The 23,786-nt window shown below is 51.4% G+C and overlaps 1 protein-coding gene across 2 annotated transcripts; it reads left to right on the forward strand.

Annotated features, from left to right (window-relative positions):
* GLTP (glycolipid transfer protein) lies at nt 1–23,280 on the forward strand. Of its 2 annotated transcripts, XM_060029399.1 has the most exons (6): nt 1–245; nt 16,219–16,277; nt 17,258–17,391; nt 20,146–20,296; nt 22,115–22,291; nt 23,027–23,280. In XM_060029399.1, the coding sequence occupies exons 1-6, from the start codon at nt 143–145 to the stop codon at nt 23,087–23,089; spliced, it is 687 nt and encodes a 228-aa protein (XP_059885382.1). In that variant the 5' UTR covers nt 1–142; the 3' UTR covers nt 23,090–23,280. The 2 variants fall into 2 exon arrangements, with proteins under 2 accessions (XP_059885382.1, XP_059885384.1); XM_060029401.1 differs by having other exon boundaries at nt 22,115–23,280.
* The last annotated feature ends 506 nt before the right edge of the window (nt 23,281–23,786 follow it).

Raw genomic sequence — 23,786 nt, forward strand, 5'->3', positions numbered from 1 at the left:
GCGGGCGGAAGTGGCGACGCTGGCGTCCCTTGATCCTGCTGCGGGCGGCAGTGACGGCCCCGGAGCTGACGGCGGCGGCCCGGGGGGCGGTGTGGACGCCCGCGGCGCCGGCTGGGGCATCCCCAAGGGCCTCGACCCCGAAATGGCGCTGCTGGCGGAGCACCTGCTGAAGCCCCTGCCCGCGGACAAGCAGATCGAGACGGGGCCCTTCTTGGAGGCGGTGTCCCACCTGCCGCCCTTCTTCGGTGAGCCGGGGTGAAGAGGGGAGCTGGCCCGCAGCCCTGACCCAGAGCGCACCCGCATCCTTCTTCTCCTGAGCATCCCCCAACCATCCCTCAACTAGACACCGCAAATCCTAATTCCCCACGCACCCAAGATGCCCTTTTTCTCCAAGCACCCCAAATTTTCCCTATCCCTGCCCGCTCCCAAATCCTCTTTCCCCTGAACATGTCACATCCTTCATCTCTTCCCAGCCATCCCCATATCCTCCATCTCCCTCAGACTCTCCCAACCCTTTTGTCTCCCCAGACACCTCACATGCCAACATGTCCTTCAGATGCTGGCAGTTCTCCGCCTCCTGGTGCACCCCAGTCGTCCTCTCCCCACAGACACCCCTACTCTTCCAAATCCCCAATCCTCCAATCCCCCATCTCCCCGAAAACATCTCTCACCCTATCATCCCCCTCTTCCCTTTCAGAGTGGCTCTCAACTCCCTCCCCTTAAAATGAATCCCCCCCATTTCATAAACCCCCTCTTTTCTGTAAATTCTCCCAGCCTCTCCCTCATGGGACCTTGTGAACACTTCTTTCCTTAGAATTCCCTAATTTCAGATCAGAGACACCACCCACCACCCCCACTCCAAGGGCAGGAAGCCTGGCAGGGTGAGGAGGGGCCTTTTGGAGGGAGTCGCAAAACTCTGGGGCCCGTTCCTAGGGAGAACCACCTAAAGCTTTCCCTCCATTTAGAACAGGGTTCAGGACAGGGGGGCTGCTATGTGGGGCGACATCAGACATGGAGTGCTTGGGATGGGGTCCAAAAGGGAAAGACCCCTCCTCCATATGTCATGCCCTGGGAGGTCATAGGAGCACTGAGCTGGTTGCAGACCTTCCTTTCTCCCATCCCTCAGCCCAGCCCACACCCTGGATGGAAAATGGGAAACTGAAGACAGTACCATCGGCCCCTGCCCTTTGCTTTGCTGGTCCTGAGTAAAGGCTGAAACCTGAGCTCTGCTTTTTCCTCTTCTATGTGGGCTTGCCCAGCGCCCCGCCCTGCTGTTTCATTTGGTGGCCTTGCAGGAAGAGACCAGTCCGGAGGGCAGAGTCTAGCTGAAACCCGCAAACTGACAGAACCTTGACACTGACTTGAACTGAAGGGAAGTGGCACCTGGGGCAGTCACTCCCTTTGCCCCGTAGTGGGTGACCAGGGCTCATGGTGGGCAGTAGTCCCTGAAGTGCCGTGGGCTCTGGGGTGGTTGTGACTACGTGGAGTCGTGTGCCAGCTCTCCTCCTCCACCTCTTGAGCCTCAGCATCCCCATCTGTGAAATGGGCATGCTGATCTCCTAGGCTAGCGGCAAAGAGTAAATGAGGTGGTGTGTGTAAAGTTCTGAGGCCTTAAGTGCCAAACAGGTCTTAGCTGTTGGCAAGGGGAGATGTGTGGTTGTTATACAAGTTCCTGGATTCAGTTTTGGTTCCTTCATAGAGTGGATAATTGAGTAATGAGTAGTATTTGAGTGAGTGCCATTGGCTGGTTTGTACGATTCTCAGACTGGCTCTTTTACGTCCACTGTTACATCCCTGGTACCCAGAACAGTGCCTGGCACACAGTAGGTGCTCAGTCAGAACTTGTTAAATGTATAAAACATTCTTATTTTCTGTATCTCAGTGTTGAGATAACACTGACTCTCCAGGCAGGAGCTTGGGAGCTATCTGGTTTGAGCACTGAGGAGTTGTTGATTTTTGTGACAGGTTTTTCCCCCCTCCTTGGTTCTGTGAGCATTTGCCCTGAACAAGGATTCAGAATCTGTTTAAGCTAGTCGTTCTCAACTGAGGGCGGTTTCGCCTCCTCAGGGGACATCTGGCAATATCTAGAGACATTTTTGGTTGTCACAACCTGGGAGGGGGGCGGGGCGGTGAGGGGCACGGGGAGATGCTACTGGCACCTAGTGGGTAGAAGCCAGGGATGCTGAAAACATCCTCCAGTGCACACACAGCCCTCACCACAAAGAACTGATCCAACCCCAAATGCTAGCTGGATCTCAAGGTGGAGAAACCCCGAGTTAAGCTCTGTGGCCCTTTCCTCCCTCACCTTCAGCAAGGTTGCCCATCAGTTCTGCATCTGGGGGCTCCCTCATTTGATGCGATTATCGTGCCGGTTTTAGAGGAAAGGGGGGTGGTGGCGGCTGGAGCTGGCGGTGATCTGGTGCCCCTGCTGGAGAGCACCCCCTCCTCCTTTCCCTGATCTCAAAAGACCCTTGTCTTTGCTGCGAGCCGGGTGCTGTGGGCTGTCACGTCTGTTGACAGAACCACCATTTATACAGAGGCCTCAGTGGGTTGGCCCACAGAAGATAATTCTTAGCACTATTTAAAAAAACGTGATGATCCATTTTGAAGCCTCAGGCTCTTCTTGGGGGAGAGTTCCTCCTGAGGGTCTAAGCTTCAGGAGGATGCTCCCACCAGTGGCTTTTCTCTGGCACTCAGGGGTCGGTGGAGATCCGCCGTCAGCTCTGACACACGGGCTTTGTCTAGGTCTTGGGAACGTCTGGTCCCCTGGATGATCTGGGCGGTGTGTTTCTGGAATGGAGCAGGCCTGGGATTATGGACACAAGAAGTCTGAAAGGCATTCGGTGCCAGTTTCCTCCAAATCAGGGTTTCTCCACCGTGACACTGCTGACATTTGGGGCTGGGCCATTCTTTGGCCATTCTGTCCTGTGCTTTGTAAAACGTTTAGTGGCATCTCTGGCCTCTCTCTACCAGATGCCAGTAGCACCCCATCTCCCCAAGTTGTAACAACCAAAAATATCTGCAGGGAGACCGAGTTACCCTTGGTTGAGAGCTACCGCTCTTGATATAAATAGGGCAGAGGGCTGAAAGCTGTGTTTTTTTTGGTTTTTGGTTTTTTTTTTTGAAAGCTGTGTTTTTTGAAAGTATTTTAATTCTGCAAGGAAGATCTGTTTCTCAAAGGAAAATGGAACAAGAAGAAATGATAAATTAAAAATCTCACTGCCATTTATTGAGCATTTACTGTGTGCTACGCATTCTATGTAGATGAATTCACTTAATCCTCTCACAACCTTTTGAGGCAGAGTTTATTGTTGTTGTTATTGTTATTTGAGAGAATCAATGCTGACATTTCAGAGTATTTTCATTCCAGACCCATTTATATCTTTATCTATATTTAAGGGGAAATGTATAAGCTGCTTTTTTACACCCAACAATATAGCATAACCACTTTTACCCATCAATCAGCATTTTTCATAGCTGCCTAGAACTTCGTTGTTTGAATGTGGCCATAATTTATTTAACCAATCCCCTGCTGTTGGACATTTACATTGCTTCCTTTTTGTTTTTTTGCTCTTGTAAACTATGCTACAGTGAACATTCTTGTATATATTTCTTTGCATACTTCTTTGGTTATTTCTAACGTTTAGAAGGGAAATTGCTGGGTTGAAGGGTGTGAAGGCTTTTAACCTGTTAGCACAACCCCATTTCTTAAACCATCATCGGTGGTGGTTTGGGACAGAATTGGTTGGGCTTGATGAATGCTAATTGGTTGGGCTGCAGGTCAGATGTAGCTCAGAACATCTGTATCCTGGGCTAACTCTTCCATATCTCCAGCCTGAGTCTCCCGAGCTGTATAGGTTTTGCTGTGTCCACTTAGAGGTCAGCCCTTTGTCCATCTTCTTTCTTTACCTTGACCCAGTAATTGGATCTCACCTCTGACTGATCAGTTTGCAGCTGACTTCTGTGAGGCCCTGCTCTCTAATCTTTTATGGTCAGTTATGCAGCTGTTCTAGAGCATTTGCAATTGGAGGATGGGGGGGTGGGGGGAGGGTGAGGGAGAGGCTTAGTCATTTAGTCTTGTCACTCCCTGCCTAGAAGCCTCAGTGGCTCCCTGTTACCCCGCCTTGATATCTGTGCTGTAGCCTTTCTGAATGGCTTGCAGCCCCACAGAGGGTACCATGCCATCATCTGCCTCTGGCACTTTACCTGCATCAATTTCTCTGCCTCGGGTACCACTCCTCTCTGGCCCATCACCTTCCTTTCACCTGGCTGGGTTCCACTTATCCTTAAGGAATCAGCTTAGGGGTCACCTCATCTGGAAAATCTTTCCTGACTCCCATGGAATCTACCCCATTCTGACACTTGGAGTTATTTCAGTGCACTTGGTGAGCTAGTGATGTTTGTCGAGTGAATGCTTTTGGTTCCATTCCCATTTTTCTGGGTTCTTCTAAAAGTGTTTTGCTTTCTTCTCTCTTTCTAAGTTAAAATATAGAATCAAATTAAGATACATAACTCATATCCTGTACCCATGGCAGACGTTAATAATCAATCATGATACTGTTTTTTCCCCCTTTAAGTCTAAACACAGCCTCGGCCACTCCGAGGTCCATTAGAATTGATGCATGAGGTGACACCTGTTTGCTCTCACTGTTTAGGGAGCAACCAAAGATGCAGGAGCTGAAAGTAATGATTTCTACCTCTTGGTTCTTGAGATCCAGATTCCAGGGGTGATTTTACTTCCTTCAGGCTTCTTAGCTTAATTAAATGGATGTGCATAGAATCGAGCCTTACAGATATCTGATACTCACGAAACAGTCCTAGAGTAGCCCCAGAAAGAGTGGTTTTGCGTCACTTTGGTTCAATGCTAGCTCTATTTGGCGGGGATGGGGGGTGGGTGGGGGAATGGCAGGCCCAGAGGCACAGAATTATCTTGTTTTACAGCCAAAGAAACCAAGGCCAGAAAGGTTAGGTGACTTGCCCAAGGTCACGCAGCCAGCAATTAACCACAGAGCCGGACTAGAACTCAGGCCTCTGGACTGCTTATGCAGTGCTTTTGCTGTTGTGCCTGCCTGCTTTCCTGGCTTCCTGTCTGGTCAGTGGAGCCAGCCTGTTTGGCCACCAAAGTCCAGGAGCTCTGCTGGCTCCACTGTGGCTTATCCAAGACACTGGGAACCCCAGACCAGCTATGCAGGTTTCCTTGGAGCTGCGTGCCTCATAATCATCTTGCCAAGCTGGGACCATATCTCTTGTCTAATTGAACGCAGATTTGATAGCTGGGGCATGGAAGTCATCCAGTGGGGAGGCCCCAGACAGCTCAGTTTTTCCTTTAATTGGGACATTGAGTTAACTGCCTGGGGACCAGCCCCACCCACACCCGCTTGGCCTCTAAGAAGTTGTTCCTACCATTGCAACAAGCACCTTTCAGGACTTGGGACCACAATTTTTTTGGTTTTTGTTTTTCAAGTTGATACAAATATATGTTTATTTTTGGTTTTGTACAGAATATCCCAAGAAAGAGAAACAAGAAACTGTATTAACCCTCGTCCAATAGCAGGTTAGTTATCATTTTGGTTGTCTGTTGAGAGCTGGATGCTGTAGGAACTGGAAGTAGACCGATTCTAGGAGGAAGAAACAATGTACTTTGCGGAGGGCGGTGGATAAGTCACTTTCAGCAATGGGTTTTGCAAGTTTGAACCGGCCTGCAGACTCCTCTCATCCATTGGAAGTGTGTTTGCAAGTAGTGAGTGAGGATTCATTAGCCTTGAGGAACACCTACTGCGTGCTGGTGGGACATGCTCATGAGCTCACCTGGCCCAAGTTAGAGCCAAGTAACACCTGTATAGAGGGCTGCCGCTGGCCCTGTTGTCTTATCCCATCCGTCTGTGTAACAGCCCATGAGCTGGCTGCTTTGGAGGCTTAGAGGGAAGAAGTTGCTTTGAACCTGGGTCTATTGTCCACTGAAGTCCATGAATCGAAGTCTCTAGATAGATGGATATTGGCATCAAACAGCCAGCCTGAGCTTGAGTGCTGCTTCCATGGTGCCCCAGCTGTGTGTCCATGCCCTAGTGGTTCCCCTCTCTGAGCCTGCAGCCCCAACTGTACAAGGCGGAAGCTGGGCCTCCCAGGAGGGCCGAAGGAGGCGGCCTCCCCCAAATGATGTTGGCACCCAATGCCCAGAATCACTCCATCTTTTTGCACAGGTGGGACAGACATCCTCAGACCTTTAGACTCTGCACTTCTTGCCACACAGCCCTTGGAAACAAGGTTCTTGCAAAAACAAGCTGCCTCTGGCTCTTGGTGACCAGCTGCCAGGGCTTGGGGCCAGCTGAGCTGCCTGGCAACTGAAGCAATTCTCACTTATAACATCCAAAGGCCAGTGCAGAGCATGGACAAATGGTGCCCACCTGCTCTGTTCCCCCAGTGATAAGGATGAGATCCTCTTGATCCTCTGGGTTCAGAAAAGTCCAGCCCTGAGGTCAGGGACTGAGGTCTGGCCTCTGCTCCTGGAGGGAAGAGGATGGAGAAGAAAGAGGGAAAAGACCCGAACGTCCACTCTGTCACCTGCTGGCTCATCCAGCCCCCGTTTCATTCCTCATCTGTGGGGTGTCTGTCGCATAGGGCTTCTTGGAGGAACAGTGCCCCATTGTGAATCGCCTCCCAGGCCCCAGCAATGTGCCTGGCGGAGCGTAGGTGCCCAGCCAACATGGGACTTGAAAGGGAATGGAAAGAATGCGTGACAAAGGGCTTTGTAAAGGAAAATATAATGCATGAGCCCATCATAGCCAGCATGGAAAATATAAGGCATGACCCCATCATAGCTAGCATAACCCCTGTTTTGAGTGACTCCCATGTGCCAAGCATCGAACTAGCCGATATCTCATTTCCAGTCCTTATCATGACCTTATGAGTTAGGAGGAATTGGTGTCATTTTACAGAAGAGGAGACCAAGGTTCAGAGCGGTGAAGGGATTTAACCAGGTCACACAGCTAGTAAGGGCTTTGTAGGGGGCCAGCCCTGCCACAAGTCTTCCAGAGCAGAAAGGGCCTTTTTGAGCTGTTTGTCGGGGAGGGGAAATGATAGGAAGTAAGTTCCCATCTGGCAGTGTGCTTATTTCAATGAGCTTATTAGAATGGAAATGTAGGTTGCATTGTTTCAGTTTTAAAATGGGCTGGATGGATGTTAACTCCTTGTGTTACATTCTTACAGAGTTACTTGTAACAGGGTTTTTTTTTTTTTTTTTTTTTTTAAATTGTTACAGTGTTAACTGTATCTGAGCTTTTAAAAGTCATTACAATGGGGGCTTCCCTGGTGGCGCAGTGGTTAAGAATCCACCTGCCTAATGCAGGGGAGATGGGTTCGAGCCCTGGTCCGGGAAGTATTCCCACATGCACCACAACTACTGAGCCTGCGCTCTAGAGCCCGTGAGCCACAACTACTGAAGCCCGTGTGCCTAGAGCCTGTGCTGTGCAACAAGAGAAGCCACCACAATGAGGAGCCTGCGCCCCGCAACAAAGAGTAGCCCCCACTCGCTGCAACTAGAGAAAGCCCACGTGCAGCAGCGAAGACCCAATGCAACCAAAAATTAAATAAATGAATAAATAAATAAATTAAAAAAAAAAAGTCATTACAACGGATCAGCCCTCTCCAGAGTCCTGTAAAACCTCTGCTTTCTGTCCCTGCAGTTCCGCAGTCAGCTCACACTTCCCCTGGCTCAGAAATGATTCCTTTTCTGCACTGCTGTCCCCCCGAGTTCCTTTCTCCACTCCCTTCTGATCTCAGACATTAATGGTCAGGAATACATGTCCTTATTTTATAACTGAAGGGCTCCTGTTAATTTTACCCATATCAATCAACTGATAACACCTTCTTTCCCTACCTCTCTCTCCTCCCTCCCTTCCTCTCTTTCTCTTTTGATTTCTTAATCATTGGAATCACTCTTTTCTGGATTTCTTCTCTAAAGAATGATGATATAATGTAGAATAATAGTTATTATAATCATAAAGAATACTTTAAAAAAAATTTAGCCAGAAACTATGAGGTGAGGCCTGGTATTAGCCTCATTTTACAAATGCGGAAACTGAGGCTCAGAGAGTTTAACTAAATTCTCCCAGGCCACACAGCCAGCAAGAGAAATCATTTTCCCATCTGCATTCCCGATTGAAGGCTGGTTTTTGACAAAGGGGTCAATTTTGGATAAAGAGAGTTGGCATGTCATGGGGGTAATTTTTAAAAGCATCATTTTGTAAACATTCTTTTCTCTTAGATATTAGGATAGTAGAATTTAGAATGGGAACTAGTTTTAGGAAGGTGGGCATTCTCAGGGCTCTTATGCTTCAAAATAGGCCTTATTGCAGACTGAGCCATCTCCACACACACACACACACACACACACACACACACACCCACACCCACATACCCGTGGATTAATAAATGATTCATCTCCATCAGCTGTAATTTGAGTGCCTCCCATTATGATCCTTGTAACCCAGGATCTGTAAAGTTAATCTGCCCCATGTGTTTAACAATGAAACCTTATTATCCAGCTATTGAAAAAAAAAAAATTGAATTTGAAATAGAACCTCCCCAAACCAGGCTCCTAGAGTCATGACACAGGTACACTCTTCATCCTTTTTCAAATAAGTATATATGGGTTGGGTCTGGTGTTCCCACACTGAATCACACAGGCTGAAAGTGAAGCTGTGCGTCTTAAAAATGGAATGCTTTTTGTTCTTGAAGGAAAATTATTCCTGAGATGAAATGAGAGGGCGGGCCAGGGCGGGGGCGGTTCTCTCACCTTCTTGCCTAATGTTGGGAACATCACCTGTTGGAAGATATGGTTGTCTGAAGAGGCAGGTGTTGAGGGGCAGCTTGGATGGAAATTTCCAGATATGTGCTGGGGGCTTGCTCAGAGCATGATGGCAGGTGCTTTCCAACTACGTTGAGGCCAGAAAAAGAGGAAGTGAATGTGATTCTGGGTGGCGTATGGTGACTGCTGGCTTACGAGGAATTCTGCTGTCTGGGCAATCTCAACCATCTGAGCTATGACAGAGACCCGGGCAGAACTGTCACAGAGGTCCTGCACAGAATGCTTGCTTGGTGCCTGTTTCCTCTTATTTTGCAGGCAATGGTGACAAAGTTAGCTATTTGTTTTCCAAGTATCTAGCAGAATCAAAGCACTGCAGAGAAAACAAGAGGAGTTTAAAAAAACTACACAAAACTGTCCTAAGTCCCTGAAAACATACCATGTAGGGCCATTTAGAGAAGAGTTGAGGGAGCCTGTGACGTCAGTGGGCCACACCTTTATCATAATTCCTGTTTTTGATGATGGCCCTGTTTAGAGAACTGCAAATGGCTTGCTGTACAAAGGCAGGGACGTTTGAGTTACATTTTGAGAAGTTCCATCCAGAATGGCTGAATGTGAAAGTTGGTACATTCATAAAATTTGGTAGATGGAAAATATTTCACTGCTTTATTTTCTTTTTATTATTGCGATTAAATGTCTTTTCCTTTCTTCTTTTAATTGTCCATTTTTCTGTAAGGTGGTTGTTGTTTTTTTCTTATTGATTTGTTCGAGCTCTTTACATATTAGGGATGATAGTCTTTGGTCTATGATATTTGTTACACAGGTCATCCCCTCCCCCAATCAGTTTGCTCTTTGGCTTAGTTTGGTGATGGGATTTCCCCCCACCCCGACCCCATCCCATATAGAAGGTTTCTGGGTTTTGTAATCAGACTTACTGGTCTTTTCCTTATGCCTTTTGGGTTGAGTAGCATGCTTAGAAAAGTCTTCTAAACAGAAGGGGCCATTTGCCAACACGTTCCAGGTAACCAAGGCTTGACTGTGTTTGGAATACGTGCTTATTAGAGTTGGTTCCATGCAGTGAGATGGTGAAATTGTACCTGATTTTTCTTTTGTTTTTGAGACAACTTCCTTTGATGAATGAGAAAAGCATCTGAGCGCCCCCCCGCCCCCCCACCCCCTGCCCTTCCCTTCTGGCAGGTTCTGGGTGTCATTCTAAAGACCCTGTTGGCTGACAACAATGAAAAACAAGTTTCAGTTAACTGCAAAACAGGTAAAACAAGAAAGGTAATAATTTTGAGGCAGGGCTGCATTCTGTAGGAAAGGTAAAGCTGGATAACCCTCCAGAAGGATGTTGTGTTGTGTCGTATCCAGAGCAGCGGCCAGTTTGCGTTTCAAGGCTTAGGCCACGGTGTGCTTGGGGGTTAAAATCATTTCAGGGTTTTCCCGTTAGAGTCCTTTCGCTTTTGTTGAGTTCACACACACAGATAGAAATGTCCTAGAAAGAAAGGCTAGAGGAAGTCGTGGCACCAGCCTTGGCTAATTGTGTCTGCGTGCCTGACTCTCGCTGTGTGACCCTGGGCCAGTCACTTGGCTCTTCTGGGCCTGGTGGCCTCGGGCTGCGCCAAAGCAAACATAAACCCAGAGCCTTCCGTGAGGCGTGTTGAAGCTGGCTTCAGCTTACCTGGAGCGCCTCCTGTTTGCCCAGCACTTCAGGGCTCTGGAAAGGGAGGGGCCTGAGCCCAGCGTGGTTCAGGCACTTGTCCAGACACCAGAGCTGAGAGCCGAACCCAGGACCGGGGCTCTGGAGCACAACCGTGCTCCTCCCCTGATCACAGGCGGCCCACCCCCAGATGCTGCCAGCCCGACTCCTCTGTGCCCATCTACGTGTACACAGTGATGCCTTTCCTACCAGCAATTGCCCCCTCGCCCCGGCCCCATGCAGCGGGGAAGTGGATTCTGGGGTCGGTCGGCCTCACCACCTCCCTCTGCTGGGGTCCATCTCGCAGCCCTCGACTCTCCCCTCTCTTGCTTCTGCTCTACAATTGGCTCCAGAAGTCCATGCAGACCCCACATCCTACCCTACAGCAGAGCAGAAGCTCTGTCCCTGCATGGTAGCCACGACGCACAAGAACAGCTGCCTTGGGGCCCGGCTCCTGCCAACCATGGCAGTCTCATGACCCGAGTGACACGCTCTCGGGAGAAGGCGAAACAAAAAGCCTTTCTCCCCGCCCTCGCAGGGTGGGGCGGGCGCTCAGAACCACACAAGCGCCGTTTCTAGAGCCAGGGAAGCTGAATAACGTTCTGTGCATGTCTAAAATGCACACCCAGTGACCTGTCGCTGGGAAAAGCTAGGAAGCCACCCACGCACGGTTGGTGATGATCTGTCACCAAGCTCTGTGTCCGCATCTCCAACGTGGGATGGCCGGTGGCGGGAATCAAATCACGGCCAGGCTCAGGGCCCTCACGTGGCACATATGGCGCCTGCCCCATCACAGCAACTCTCCAGGGGTGGTCCCTTTCCAGGCGGGGAAACTGAGGCCAAAGCCCCTTCTCATAGCCTCTGCCGTGTTAGTCACGTGGGTCCTTAGACCCGGTGCATTGGGTCAATCTTCACTATAAGAAAGTGGCTAGAAAAAGAACCTGGCAGGAAATGTGCCTCTAGATTCAGTTTCCTATGATCTGCCCCCTCATTCATGCTGGGGTCCAGCTCCATGTCAGGTGCTGGGGGCACAGAGGCGGACTGAGGCCCCCCGGTCTCTGCCCTCTCTGAGCTCAAGTCCATGGCAGGGATGGGTGGAAAACAGAGTTACACGTGGAACCACAATCACGGTAGCGGTGCAGTGGACTTGGAGAAAAAGTGGAAGGAAGAAGTATGACTTTTATGAGCAGAAAAAAGTGTCTGACATTCTTGTTCTTTTTTTTTTTTGGCTGTGCCGCACAGCATGTGGGATTTTAGTTCCCCCACCAGGGATTGAACCCGTGCCCCTGCAGTGGAAGCACAGAATCTTAACTGCTGGACCACCAGGGAAGTCCCAAGTCTGACATTCTTTTCCAACTTTATATATGAAAAATTTAATACATACAGCAACCCTGTTTGGGAAAAGCATCTCAGGAACTTGTGTACGAATCAGCGATTTTTAGAAGATGGCTGCTGTCATCTGCCGATGCTGGCTTTCAGCTGCGACATTTCCAGCCTCCAGCCAACCCTGCTCACTTCAGACTGGCCTCCACAATCTGATCTGGTTCTGGCCAGTCCATCCTGTTACTGAAGGCAGTGGTTTGTGTATACTGACAGACTCCCTCGGTTTGTCTCAAGTCTGAAGTCAAGGGGAGATTCTGTCAGCAACCAAAGACCTCTGTTCAGTCCTGAATGGTGGGGCAAGTTTGTCTTCCAATTCCAGGGCTTGTTCCTATACTTGGTGCTCCTAAGGGTATAGTCATACCCCTTCGATTGACTAGTTGGTGAATATATGGTGCAGTGTTAAATCCATCGCAGCCTTAAAGCTGTTTGCCCATTTTGTCTTTAAAAATCTGAACAAATGACTAGTGAACTCTTGGTGAAATTTAAATGTTAATAAAATAGTATACCCATAAAAAAAATAGAATGTACAACAAAATGGAAAGAATTTTACAGTGAATATTCATGAATCTGTCACGTAGATTCTACCATTAATACCTGACCATACCTCTCTAGCCACCTCTCCATCCATCCATCAATCCACCTCATGTCTTTGGACAACACACATTTTGAAAGATGTGGAGGTGAAGCCATTGGCCATCCCTTTGGAAGGGTTTTTTTTTTTTTTTGGCTGAGCTAGGTCTTCGTTGCTGTGCGCGGGCTTTCTCTAGCTGCGGCGAGCAGGGGCTACTCTTCGTTGCGGTGCGCGGGCTTCTCATTGTGGTGGCTTCTCTTGTTGCGCAGCACGGGCTCTAGGCACGCTGGCTTTAGTAGTTGTGGCGTGTGGGCTCAGTAGTTGTGACTCGAGGGCTCTAGAGTGCAGCCTCAGTAGTTGTGGCGCACGGACTTAGCTGCTCTGCGGCATCTGGGATCTTCCCAGGCCAGGGATCAAACACGTGTCCCCTGCATTGGCAGGTGGATTCTTAACCACTGTGCCCCCAGAGAAGTCCCCCTTTGGAAGGGTTTCGCCAGTCCCTATGCTGCCCATCCATGGCACCTGCCCGGCTCCTGTGAGGCTCGGAATTGGTGACCCTTGGTTGCATAGTCAAGAGGGGAAGAGTCTCCAGTGGTGGAGAGTCCTGGCTGTCTTGCATTATTATTATGTTTTTAAAGGAGGTTTCTTTTTATTTATTTATTTTTTGGCCATGCCGCTCGGCATGTGGGATCTTTGTTCCCTGACCAGGGATTGAACCCTTACCCTGAGCAGTGAAAGCGCTGAGTCCTAACCACTGGACCGCCAGGAATTCCCTGCATTCTTTTTTTTTTTTTTTTTTTTTTGCGGTACGTGGGCCTCTCACTGTTGTGGCCTCTCCCATTGCGGAGCACAGGCTCTGAACGTGCAGGCCCAGCGGCCATGGCTCACGGGCCCAGCTGCTCCGTGGCATGTGGGATCCTCCCGGACCGGGGCACGAACCCACGTCCCCTGCCCCCTGCATTCTTATTTTAAGTCTGGAATGCGTTGTCCTTTGGGGGAGTCGGTGGTAAATGTCCTGGGAGAGAACACGTTACAGGGCTAGCAAATTGCACAGACTCCCAGGTTGGCCTTGCAGGATGAGGTCAGCGATACATCAGGGAAGATGAAAGGGTGGGTGGAATCATTACCTCATTAATGCCCTTGGCAGGTCCACCTGGGAGTCCAGAGCGCCCAAGATCAGGTGGGACAGGCAGCCTGCATCCCCCCACCCAGCACCTTGGAGCAGCTCCTGTGGCCACCCCGGGGGAGGTCCAGCATAACCCCGTGGATGGAGATGTGCTCCCACGGGCGTGAGAGAGAGGCCGGTAGCTGAGAGCAGTGGGCTCACCTCTCGGCCCGAGGATTCTGTGCCCGGGAGCCTGCAGTGGGCAAGGCAGCCACCCCGGGCCCCATGAGGGCCTCAGTCGGGAGGTAGGAGAGTAGAGGTGGCAGGGGGCACAGGCCCAGTGTTCCCACTCAGCAGAGGTCCTGACGGACCTGGTGCCTTCCGAGCCTCGGTGACATTTGCTGGACCGTGGAGCCTGGCCCCGGTCATGCTACAAAGTCGTAAAGATGGTCACAGTTCGTGTACTGAGGGTTCCTGTGCTGGCCACTCTGCTAAATGCGTTCAGTGCGTGCATTTTAATCCCCACGTCAACCCTATGAAATAAGTACCACTGCTGCCCCATTTGACATGTGAGGAAACTGAGGCACAGGAGACTTGCTTAACTGGATTCAAACCCAGGGTGTCTGGATATCTACCCGACCTTCTTTCCATTGGGTTTTGGGGTATTTCATTTATAACGTCCAATGCTGTTTCCCCAATGCACCTTTTTTGTAACAGCTGCGATTAGAATGTTCCAGATGGCCGGCCAGGTGTGCTGGGTCACCTTGGGTGGAATTCAGCCCACAGGTGTCCCTCCCCCAGTCCTCCGCCCCATGCGGTCAGTTGGCACGCACACCGAGGCCCCAGCCTGGCCAGCGGACAAGGGGAAGCTGGCGCTGGTGTTTCCCCGCCGCGGGTTTGGTACTCACTTGCGTCCTGCTTGGGCATCTTTGCCCCCTGGGTTCTGTATCGAGGATGGTGAGAGGTGTTGGGGAAGCACAGCTGTCTTTAGGCTCTGAGGTGAAGTCCTTGTTGAGTCTGCTCAGGAGAGAACTGGCCCTTCCCCATGTGTTTCCTCCGTGCCCAGCCCTTAGCAGGGGGCTCTGACCTGTGGGCTGTCTCTGGTCCCTGTGACAGCCTGCTGGGGGATCACAGAGGAGGGAAAGGAGGAGGGACAGTCCACAGGCAGCTCACATTTCCCATGGAGCCCTGAGTTCCAGGCACTGCCAGTTTCTAGGTCCACATTTGATCAACTTAAAGGTGCCACCTATTTTAAAATGCTCTGTTGTTTTATGAACCACCAAGACAGGAAAAACGCCTCCAGTTAAGAACATTCCGATTCCAGAGGTGAACAAAATTTGTGTCTTGGAAGTGGGTTGTTTCACATCATCCTCACAGCAGCTCTGATCGGTTCTGTTGGCCCATTTGCTAGATGGGAAAGCTGAGGCTCAGAGAGCAGAAGGGACATGACCAAGCCCACACTGCCAGGGTGTGCAGAGCGGGTATGGAGCCCCAGTTCATCGAGCTCTGCTAAGTGACCAGAGTCCCACTCCTGGTGGGTTCTCCTGGGCTCTTATGCAGAGTCTCAGAGCGGTGGGGCCTCTGGGTCGCCAGCTCACTTCCTCCTTAGAAGCTGGTGAATGAGTCAGGTAGGATGAATTGGGAGATTGGAATTGACATATATACACTACTATATACAAAATAGATAACTAATGAGAACCTAGTGTATAGCACAGGGAACTCTACTCAATGCTCTGTGCTGACCTAAATGGGAAGGAAATCCGAAAAAGAGGGGATATGTGTATACATATAGCTGTTTCACTTTGCTATATAGCAGAAACTAATACAACATTGTAAAGCAACTATACTCCAGTAAAAATTTAAAAAAAAAAAAAAAAAAGAAGCTGGTGAACGAGCTCTTCTTCCAGCTCGTAAGATTCCTCGAGCTGCCTCCTGGCCAGCTGGTCCATTCGTGGCCTCCGCCATGTCAGCCAAGATGGTTTCTTAGAGTGTTAGTTTTGCAAGATACTCTACACTGTGCTGTCCAATTAGGTAGCCACTGGCCACGTGTGGCTATTTAAATTTAAATGAATGGAAGTTAAATCAAATTACAAATTCAGTCCCTCGATCACACTCACCACATTTCAAGTGCTCAAAGGCTACATGTGGCCCATGTTAGATGGTGCAAATATAGAACATTTTGTCTTAGGGAGAGAGGGTGCTGTGGACAAAACGGTTTGCCCCCTAGATAGTCCAGTTGTATTTTTTTTTTTAGTATTTATTTATTTATTTGGCTGCGCCAGGTCTTAGTTGTGGCATGCGGCCTCTTTTAGTTGCGGCATGTGGGTTCTTAGTTGCAGCATGCGGGATCTAGTTCCCCGACCAGGGATCAAACCCGGGCCCCCTGCATTGGGAGTGCAGAGTCTTAACCACTGGATCACCAGGGAAGTCCTAGTCCAGGTGTATTTTAAAGGCTCTGACAAGTCCTGCAGTAAGAAACTGGTCTCACTCAGAGCCCAGCACTCCAGATTGCCCATGAACCATTTTAGTACTTAACAAACAGCTCTGCCTTTCCTTAAACACACCAGGTGACCTCCCCTCCTGTCCCCATGGCCCATGGAGGTCCTGAATATCACCCTCATTGGGAATCTAAATCTCTCTTCTTGTGTTGTCCCCAGATTGCCTCGGCTCCCCAGTGTTTACTCCCATCAAGGTGGACATAAGTGGCAACATCACAGTACGTACTTGGCCCTACAGCCCCGGTACCCAGATCAGGACTCTATAATCCCGTCTGGTCACCAGTGCCCTGCTCCCTGCCGCAAGTTCCCCAGGCTGAGGAACAGGAAGGAGATGTGGAAATGGGCCTGGGCCCCAGCTTCTCTGACTTGGAGCTCCAGGTTCTTGGTCCTCTTTGCGGTCATGCCATCCAGTCATAGCCAAACTAGGACCACAGTCTGGAGGGTTGACCTGAGAAGGAACCTGCTGGTTCTTGTATTCACTCTACCAAACAAAAAATAAACTCCAAGGTCCACAGGTGCACTGACCCTGCCCTTCCCTTCCCCAATTCTGAGAGTTCCGGATGGCATCCCGTAGCCACTGACCCTCCCCCCATGAGGATCCACTCTGAGGCTGGTTGTGTGTCATTATCCCCATTTTATAGATGAGGAAGCTGTGGCTCAGAGCTGTTGAGGGGCTCATAGCACGGAAGTGGCAGAGGTGGAATTCACATCCAAACTGCCTGCCTCCAACTCAGGAGCCTTCTTCCTGGACATCTCAGAATCCTAAGAACCTATTTCCATTTGTCCACAAAAGCGAAACTTCAGATGCTTGGGGTTTGAGGCGCTGTCAGTAGTGGTTGGAGAATGTGGACTCTGGGGCCTGGCCAGTGCTGGAACCCGCTCGCACCTGCACCAGCTATGTGACCTTGTGCACGTCATTTCCCCTCTCTGAGCCTCAGTTTCCTCATCTGCAAATTGGAATTATGACAGCAGCATCAGGGTTGCCGTGAGGATCAAATGAGGCTGTGCCCATAAAGTACTTCGCAAGTCCTGCAAATGCGAACAGTCATGGTTATTGTTATGACAAGCCCCGCTGCAGGTCCTGGCACTGGGGGGCAGGAGAGCGAGGCTCTGGCGGGGTGCCCCTCCACCCAGCACGCGGGCAGCCGTCTATGGGGGCAGCCTTCCTAAGGGGGAAACCCTGTGTGCTCTGTTTCAGAAAATCAAAGCTGTGTATGACACCGACCCGGCCAAGTTCCGGACCCTGCAGAACATCCTGGAGGTGGAGAAGGAAATGTATGGAGCAGAGTGGCCCAAAGTGGGGGCCACGCTGGCGCTGATGTGGCTGAAGAGGTGATGGGCTCAGGTGGCTGGGTGTGTGTGGCTGGTGGGCCCGGAGTCCTGCTCTTCAGAGGAGGGACAGCCAACCCCGCCACTGCCCCAGGGGGGCAGGACGGGCACTTCCTGTCTTTCACATAGGCGCTCTTCTTGTGCAAAGCTAGTTAGTGACAGAGAAAAAGCACCCTGGGGGCCAAGGCCAGCCTGATGGTGACGCTTCCTTGCTTGTTCCAGCCCCACCAGAGGCATAGCAAGCCGGCGGGTACTCTGGCCGTTGTGCTAAGCTGTTTAGACACCCAATCACATTTCATGTGCTGTGAGTTAGGTGTGGTTATCCCCATCTCCCAGAGGAGGCCGCTGGGGCTTCTGGAGGCCAAATCACATGCCCAGGGCACAGTGGCAGTGCTGGGAGTGAGTGGCTGAGCACAGCTGTGCAGATTGTACACTGCACAAAGATGTTCCGTCTAGGGCCGGTCACATCACACACATGGTAGATTTGTATATTATGACAGCTTCTTGACAGAAATACAGCATCTTGAGGACAAAGAACTCTAATTTGCACAAATTCGTCCTGTGGCCTGGGGGCAGGGTACCCCGATATGGGATATGAACTCAGACAGTCTTACCCCAGAGTTGACAGTGCTTGTAACCGTGATACATATTGTCCTCATAGCACATATTTGGAGCCGCATACAATTGTTCCATCTTACAGATGAAGCCATTGAGGCTCAGAGAGGCCAGGCAGCTTGCTTGCTGAGATCACCCTGCTCTCTACCAGCTCCAGAATTCTCCTTTAGCTGTGCAAACTCCACAGTCCCTGGCAACAACTGTGAAGCCAGGGACCCATTCTCTGCCCCACGGATGTTCCCAATGTTGCCCTTTCTCTGGGGCCTGGAGTCAGGAGCCAGGAAAGGCGCTCTTCCCCTGTCTCTCTCTCCATTCCCTGAAGCTACCCCACCCCCACCCCCACGCACTTCTTTGGTGAAACAGAACAGGAAGAATCTGCTCCCTGGAGGGTGTGGCCTGTGTGGGCATCAGGGGGTAAGTGGGCTATAATTAACAACCTTATGGCCTATTTTATGACTCGCCCCCACTGAGCTACCTACTCTTATCTGTCAACAAGAGACTCACAGACCTGGAATAAGGAACGCCCCTGGGTCTATCCATTGGCAGCTTCCATAGGTTTTTCAGGAAGAGCAAGCCAGAGAGTGACGTTCAGATCAGTTAGATGGTTTGTGTCCAGATCAGACATGGGCAGAGCCAGGTGACTGGGAGAGCACGTGCCGGTGGATGTCAACAAATCGAGCACATAATAAGCACCTGCTGTGTGCTGTGCATGGTGCCGGGTGCATGGGATGTTGCTTGGAGAGGCGTGGTCCCTCTTAGGGTATCACAGCCTGGGCAAGGGGTCAGGCTGGTGGGCAGATCCTGACAGCTGGTTATCAGACCCTGGAGCAGAGAGAAATCAGGGAGGGCTTCCTGGAGGAGAATCGCCAAGCAGGGAACAGGAGGGTTCCAAGAGGAAGAGGCCTTGCAGAGGCCTTGGGAGGGCAGGAGAGGCACAGCATATCTGCCCCTCCAGGAAGATCTGGTCTAGCCAGGGCCCGGGATGCAAGGCAGGAGCAGGGAAAGATGAGATGGGATTGGACAAGGATGAGTTCCAGCCTCCTCAGGGGTGCTAGGGAGCCACTGAGGGGCATGAAGTCCATTGGCAACAGGGTAAGATGGGGCTTGAGAAGGAATCGTCCCAGCTGCTGGTTAGAGGGGGATCATTTGGGCTGGGAGAGGCAGGGGCTCAGGAGAGGTGGTCAGCCAGGGCAGGGCTGGGACTGGACCCCAAGCTCGCTCCACACCCCAGGCTGATCCCCAATGGTTGAGGGTTGTGATCCAAGCATGGAGTATTTCCCTTCACCTCATAGGTGATAAAGCTTAACTTTTATTCCTTTAGTCCTCGGGCCCAGAACACTTGCCCCTAAGAACCCCCCAACCTGAATCCTACCGCCCTACAGGGAGGGAGCAGAGGACCCCAGCTGGGGAGTGAGACAGGCTGGGTTCACATCCCGGCCTTTGATTGAGCTTTTGGGGTACCTCTGTGTTCCCTTCTGTGAAGTGGGCAGGTCATGCTGAACTTAGTCTCACAGGGCTGAGGGGAGCAGATGAAATGAGGTGGATTAAAGGGCTAGTACTGATCTGATTTTCAACTTGGTCACCCTGCCGTGACCCACACCCTTCTTCTGGCTCTTGAAGCATCATCCTACCCCAGAGGAAGGGCTCAAGTGGCCATTGGAGGATGCGGACCGTGGCTCAGGCAGTGATGGAGGCGGGGAACCCACAGGGTCAAACTCGCCTGTGTTCTCAGCATGTCCCTGGTCTATGGTCCCTGAGCCCTTTGAGGACCAGAGCTGTAGCTTCAACCCTGCACTGACTGGCTTCATTCCTCAAGCACTGATGGCCATGTGGCCATGGAAATAGGCAAGACAGGCCCAGACCCTGCCCTCATAGACCTTACAGCCCAACAGGGACTGGCACCAGGCCTGGTATAGACGAGGTGCTTGGGACATGTGATGTGAGCCGGGGAGTCACGTTACACGGAAGCTGTTGTAGACACATGACAGCGGAGGAATCGTCACTCCCTTTGGGGTGTCCGTGCCCCCGGCTCACTGTAGGAGGTTAATACAGAGCGCATCCGGGTCTCCGCGTGTGGCGCTGGCGGGTGATGCCGACGGGGGCGTACAGGGCCCTGAAGCGCAGTCTCCCTTCCGGCTGCAGAGGCCTGCGCTTCATCCAGGTGTTCCTCCAGAGCATCTGCGACGGCGAGCGCGATGAGAACCACCCCAGCCTCGTCCGCGTCAACGCCACCAAGGCCTACGAGATGGCCCTCAAGAAGTACCACGGCTGGATCGTGCAGAAGATCTTCCAGGTGAGCCGCGCCGCAGGCCCGGAAGGACCACCGGCTCGCGGGGCCCGCCCTCTGCCCCGCGCCCTGTGGCTGCGGGCCCCGCCCCCCTCCCACCCCGGCTCAGGAAGGGCTCCCCTGTCCATCTGGGGTGAGGCTGGTGCTCCGAGGGACCCCTGCCAAGTGGTGGGCATTTTCCTAGATGCTCCGTGGTGATTCTGATGAGGGGCCTGATTGGGAGGCCATGGGAGGAAGCAGGGCAGAGACTGAGGCTGTCGGGTTGATGGTGGGCTGGCCTCACTGGCCCCTTGGATTCAGCTGGGACCCTCGCACTGGGGTGGGGTGGGGAGGGGAGGAAGGGCCCCTGTGCCCACGGGGGCGTCTGCTGAAAGAACATTGGCCCACGAGGCTCTTGGTGACTTGTGTTGGGGTGATGATGACCACTGGCCTTCAGCACCAGCCCGGCTTTGGGAGAGGTCCACTGGGGACGTGTGGAGAGCCCTCAGGGTGCCCTGCACACTGTCGTGGCTGCCCTCCCTCCTGAAGCCCCCACCACCCGCTCTTCCTCACTCCCGTGAGAACCGGCATCTGAGGGCTGGTCTCTGTCCCACGTGGCACAGGTCGAGGGTAGGCTGGGTCGGGAATCTGCTGGATCCAGGCAGGAAATAGGGCCACATCTGGGCCATCTGCCCTGGCACGGCTGGGGACAGTGCTCATCCTGGGTGGGCACCGCAAGAGCCCTGTCCCCCGCCATCCCCGGCAGACCCCCTCCCCCTTGAAGGCCTCACGACCACCCCCTCAGTAATAACCATGTGTGCCGGATGCCTGGCCTGGCGGGCTGCCGGCGGAGGGTGATCCTCACAAATGCACCGAGAGATACTGTCCTTGCCTCCATTTCACAGATGAGGAAACTGACGCCCAGAGACGTTTAGGATTTTGCTAGAGGTCACACAGTAAGAAAAACGGGCAGCTGGGATTCTACCTCCTGAGCCTCAGTATCCTCATCTTGCAGATGGGTATAAAATAGGCCCTGCCTCACAGCCTCATTGTGAAGAGTCAGCGTGTTACTCTGTGTAAAGTTCTTGGCGTGTGGTTTACACTCAGCAAATTGAAGCTATTTCTATTTTGATTCCTAATGATAACGTTATTATTTGTAATTTCCTCACCTTCTCAAAAGGCTTGTAGCCTAAGCTTTTTATCCGGTTGCATCCTTTTCCTTCTGGCTGTGAAATTCTGTGTATGTCCGGTTCTCTGGACTTTTCAAGTTGTCAGGGAAGCCCTGAAATTTAGGGAAGTATCACCCCCTGAAGGACAAAAGAGGAACAGCACAGATCAGCCATCCCCTCCCCGGCTCAGAAAGGTGGGGTCTCAGAAGGAAGCGGTTCACTTTCTCCAGGGCAGGGAGCCCCGGGGGAAGAGGCTCGTCCACGCCGAGCACCTGCTATGTGCCTGGGGCTGTGCTGAGCACTTGGCATGACCTCCTTAATCCTCACAAAGGCAGCCCGATTGGGTGGGTGTCATTATTATCCCCATTTTACAGATAAGGAAACTGAGGCTCAGAGAGGCTAAGTAACTTGCTCAAGGCTCACCGCTAGTCAGCGGCACAAGCTGGAATTTGAACCCAGGTCTGTCTGTCCCCAAAACTTCCTGCTGTCTCTCACCGGAATAGAAGGGGACACACATCCCCCTTGGCCTTTCCCGCCCAGCACCACGAATAGCACAGACCCCTGCCCAGCACGGACCTCTGGGGAGTCCCCTCCCAGAACCCCGACGGGCCTGGCCCGGTGGCTCAGGGTCTCCCCCTCCGCTAACACTGAGCACCCCCCTCTCACCCGTCTCAAGGCAGCACTGTACGCGGCCCCCTATAAGTCCGACCTCCTCAAAGCACTCTCCAAGGGCCAGAACGTGACGGAAGAGGAATGCCTGGAGAAGATCCGCCTCTTCCTGGTCAACTACACGGCCACCATCGACGTCATCTACGAGATGTACACCAAGATGAACGCCGAGCTCAACTACAAGGTGTAGGCCAGACCCTCAGCGGGCACCCCGGGCCACATGCCCCTGACCACAGCCCCCCGCAGGAACAGGCAAACCCGAATCACTGTGAATCCAGCCGGCCGGCCACCCCCAGCCTGAGGCGCCCCCCAGAGCAGCCCAGAGACGGACCAGGGTCTGCAGGGGACCGGCCCTGCTCTTTTAAAAGTCACTTTTGGGGTCTATCCTCCTGGAGCAATAAATAACGATCTCACTTCTGAATTTCATGACAGCACAGACTGACTTTATGCCTTCATTTCAGTGTGATAAAAATTGATTAATGTTTCTAATAAATCAAGTCCTAGGGTTTTTTTGGTTTCCCACCACCACCCCATGCGGAGCGTGACTCTGGGGGAACTGGTGTCAGACTCCTCACTTTAAAAATAGGCATGTGTCCTTCTGAGGATCTGGCTGAATGATGTTTGGGGTATTTTAAGGACCACGAGGGGGTTTGATCTGAAATTATACAGGGCCCCTGTTGTGGGATTTTTTTTAAAGCAGACTGGTGTGTGTTCTCAGTGGTTTGCACAGCCCAACCTCACAGCACTGTCATTAGAGCCTGCTCTTTCTTACTGTCTTTTGCTAGACAGTGTTTTTATAGCTGAAACCAACCAGCAAGCCTTTGATGACCAAGGGGAGGGTTATTTTAAAGCTATCAGGCACAAATAATTGACCATAGATGACTGTATTTGCATTCTTCTCCATAATTATCTTCTTCAGGGATGGCTTTTCCAACCTAAGAAACTACCTACCATGTGTATTCTTTCAAGGGGGAGAGGATGAACCCAAGAACACGCCTTGCTGCCTTACCTGTCCTTCCTGGCGCTAAAAAGAGCTGTATCTTTGAAAGTGTTGGGGCGAACAGAGCAATCCCCAAAGAACTGATATGTGTTAAAAACCCAGTGAGGAACAATTGGTGATTTTTATGTGGAAACTAAATAATCCTTAATAAATAAATCTCTATTTTGGAATCACATTGGTGTGCTCTTTTGGTTCTTGATTTTTTTTTTTTTTCTGTTCTTTCTGGATCAGAGGTTACAACTGGGGATAAGCCAAGGACCTGTTTTCTGGCCTCCAGGTCCTATTTCTGGTTTAAAAAAATAGAACTGGTTGCCACATTGAGAAACTGGGAACATGTCACAGAAAAATCTTGATTTCTAGCTTCTTTTGAAAAATCAGACTGCCTGTCAGGAGCTGAGAGATGACTGCCCCCTTGGCTGGATGCGGGGAGTGGGTGGATAAAATTTCCACTTTGCCTCAGTCCCCACCAATCCCTGTTGCCTCCCCAACCCTGTGACCATTGGTTATTGGAATTGATCGTGGGCTGATGCTTTTTCTGTTCCTAGGGTCAAATGTAGAAGGAAATGTTTTACTTCATTCCTGCTCCTACAGAACTGATAGTCTAGTGGGCAAGATGGACCAGTAAATCACCAGTGATGATATAGAGTGGTCAGTGCCCAGAGGGAGCCTGGGGCTACAG

Source organism: Delphinus delphis, chromosome 13 (genome assembly GCF_949987515.2).
Source record: "Delphinus delphis chromosome 13, mDelDel1.2, whole genome shotgun sequence".
Classification (NCBI taxonomy): domain Eukaryota; kingdom Metazoa; phylum Chordata; class Mammalia; order Artiodactyla; family Delphinidae; genus Delphinus; species Delphinus delphis.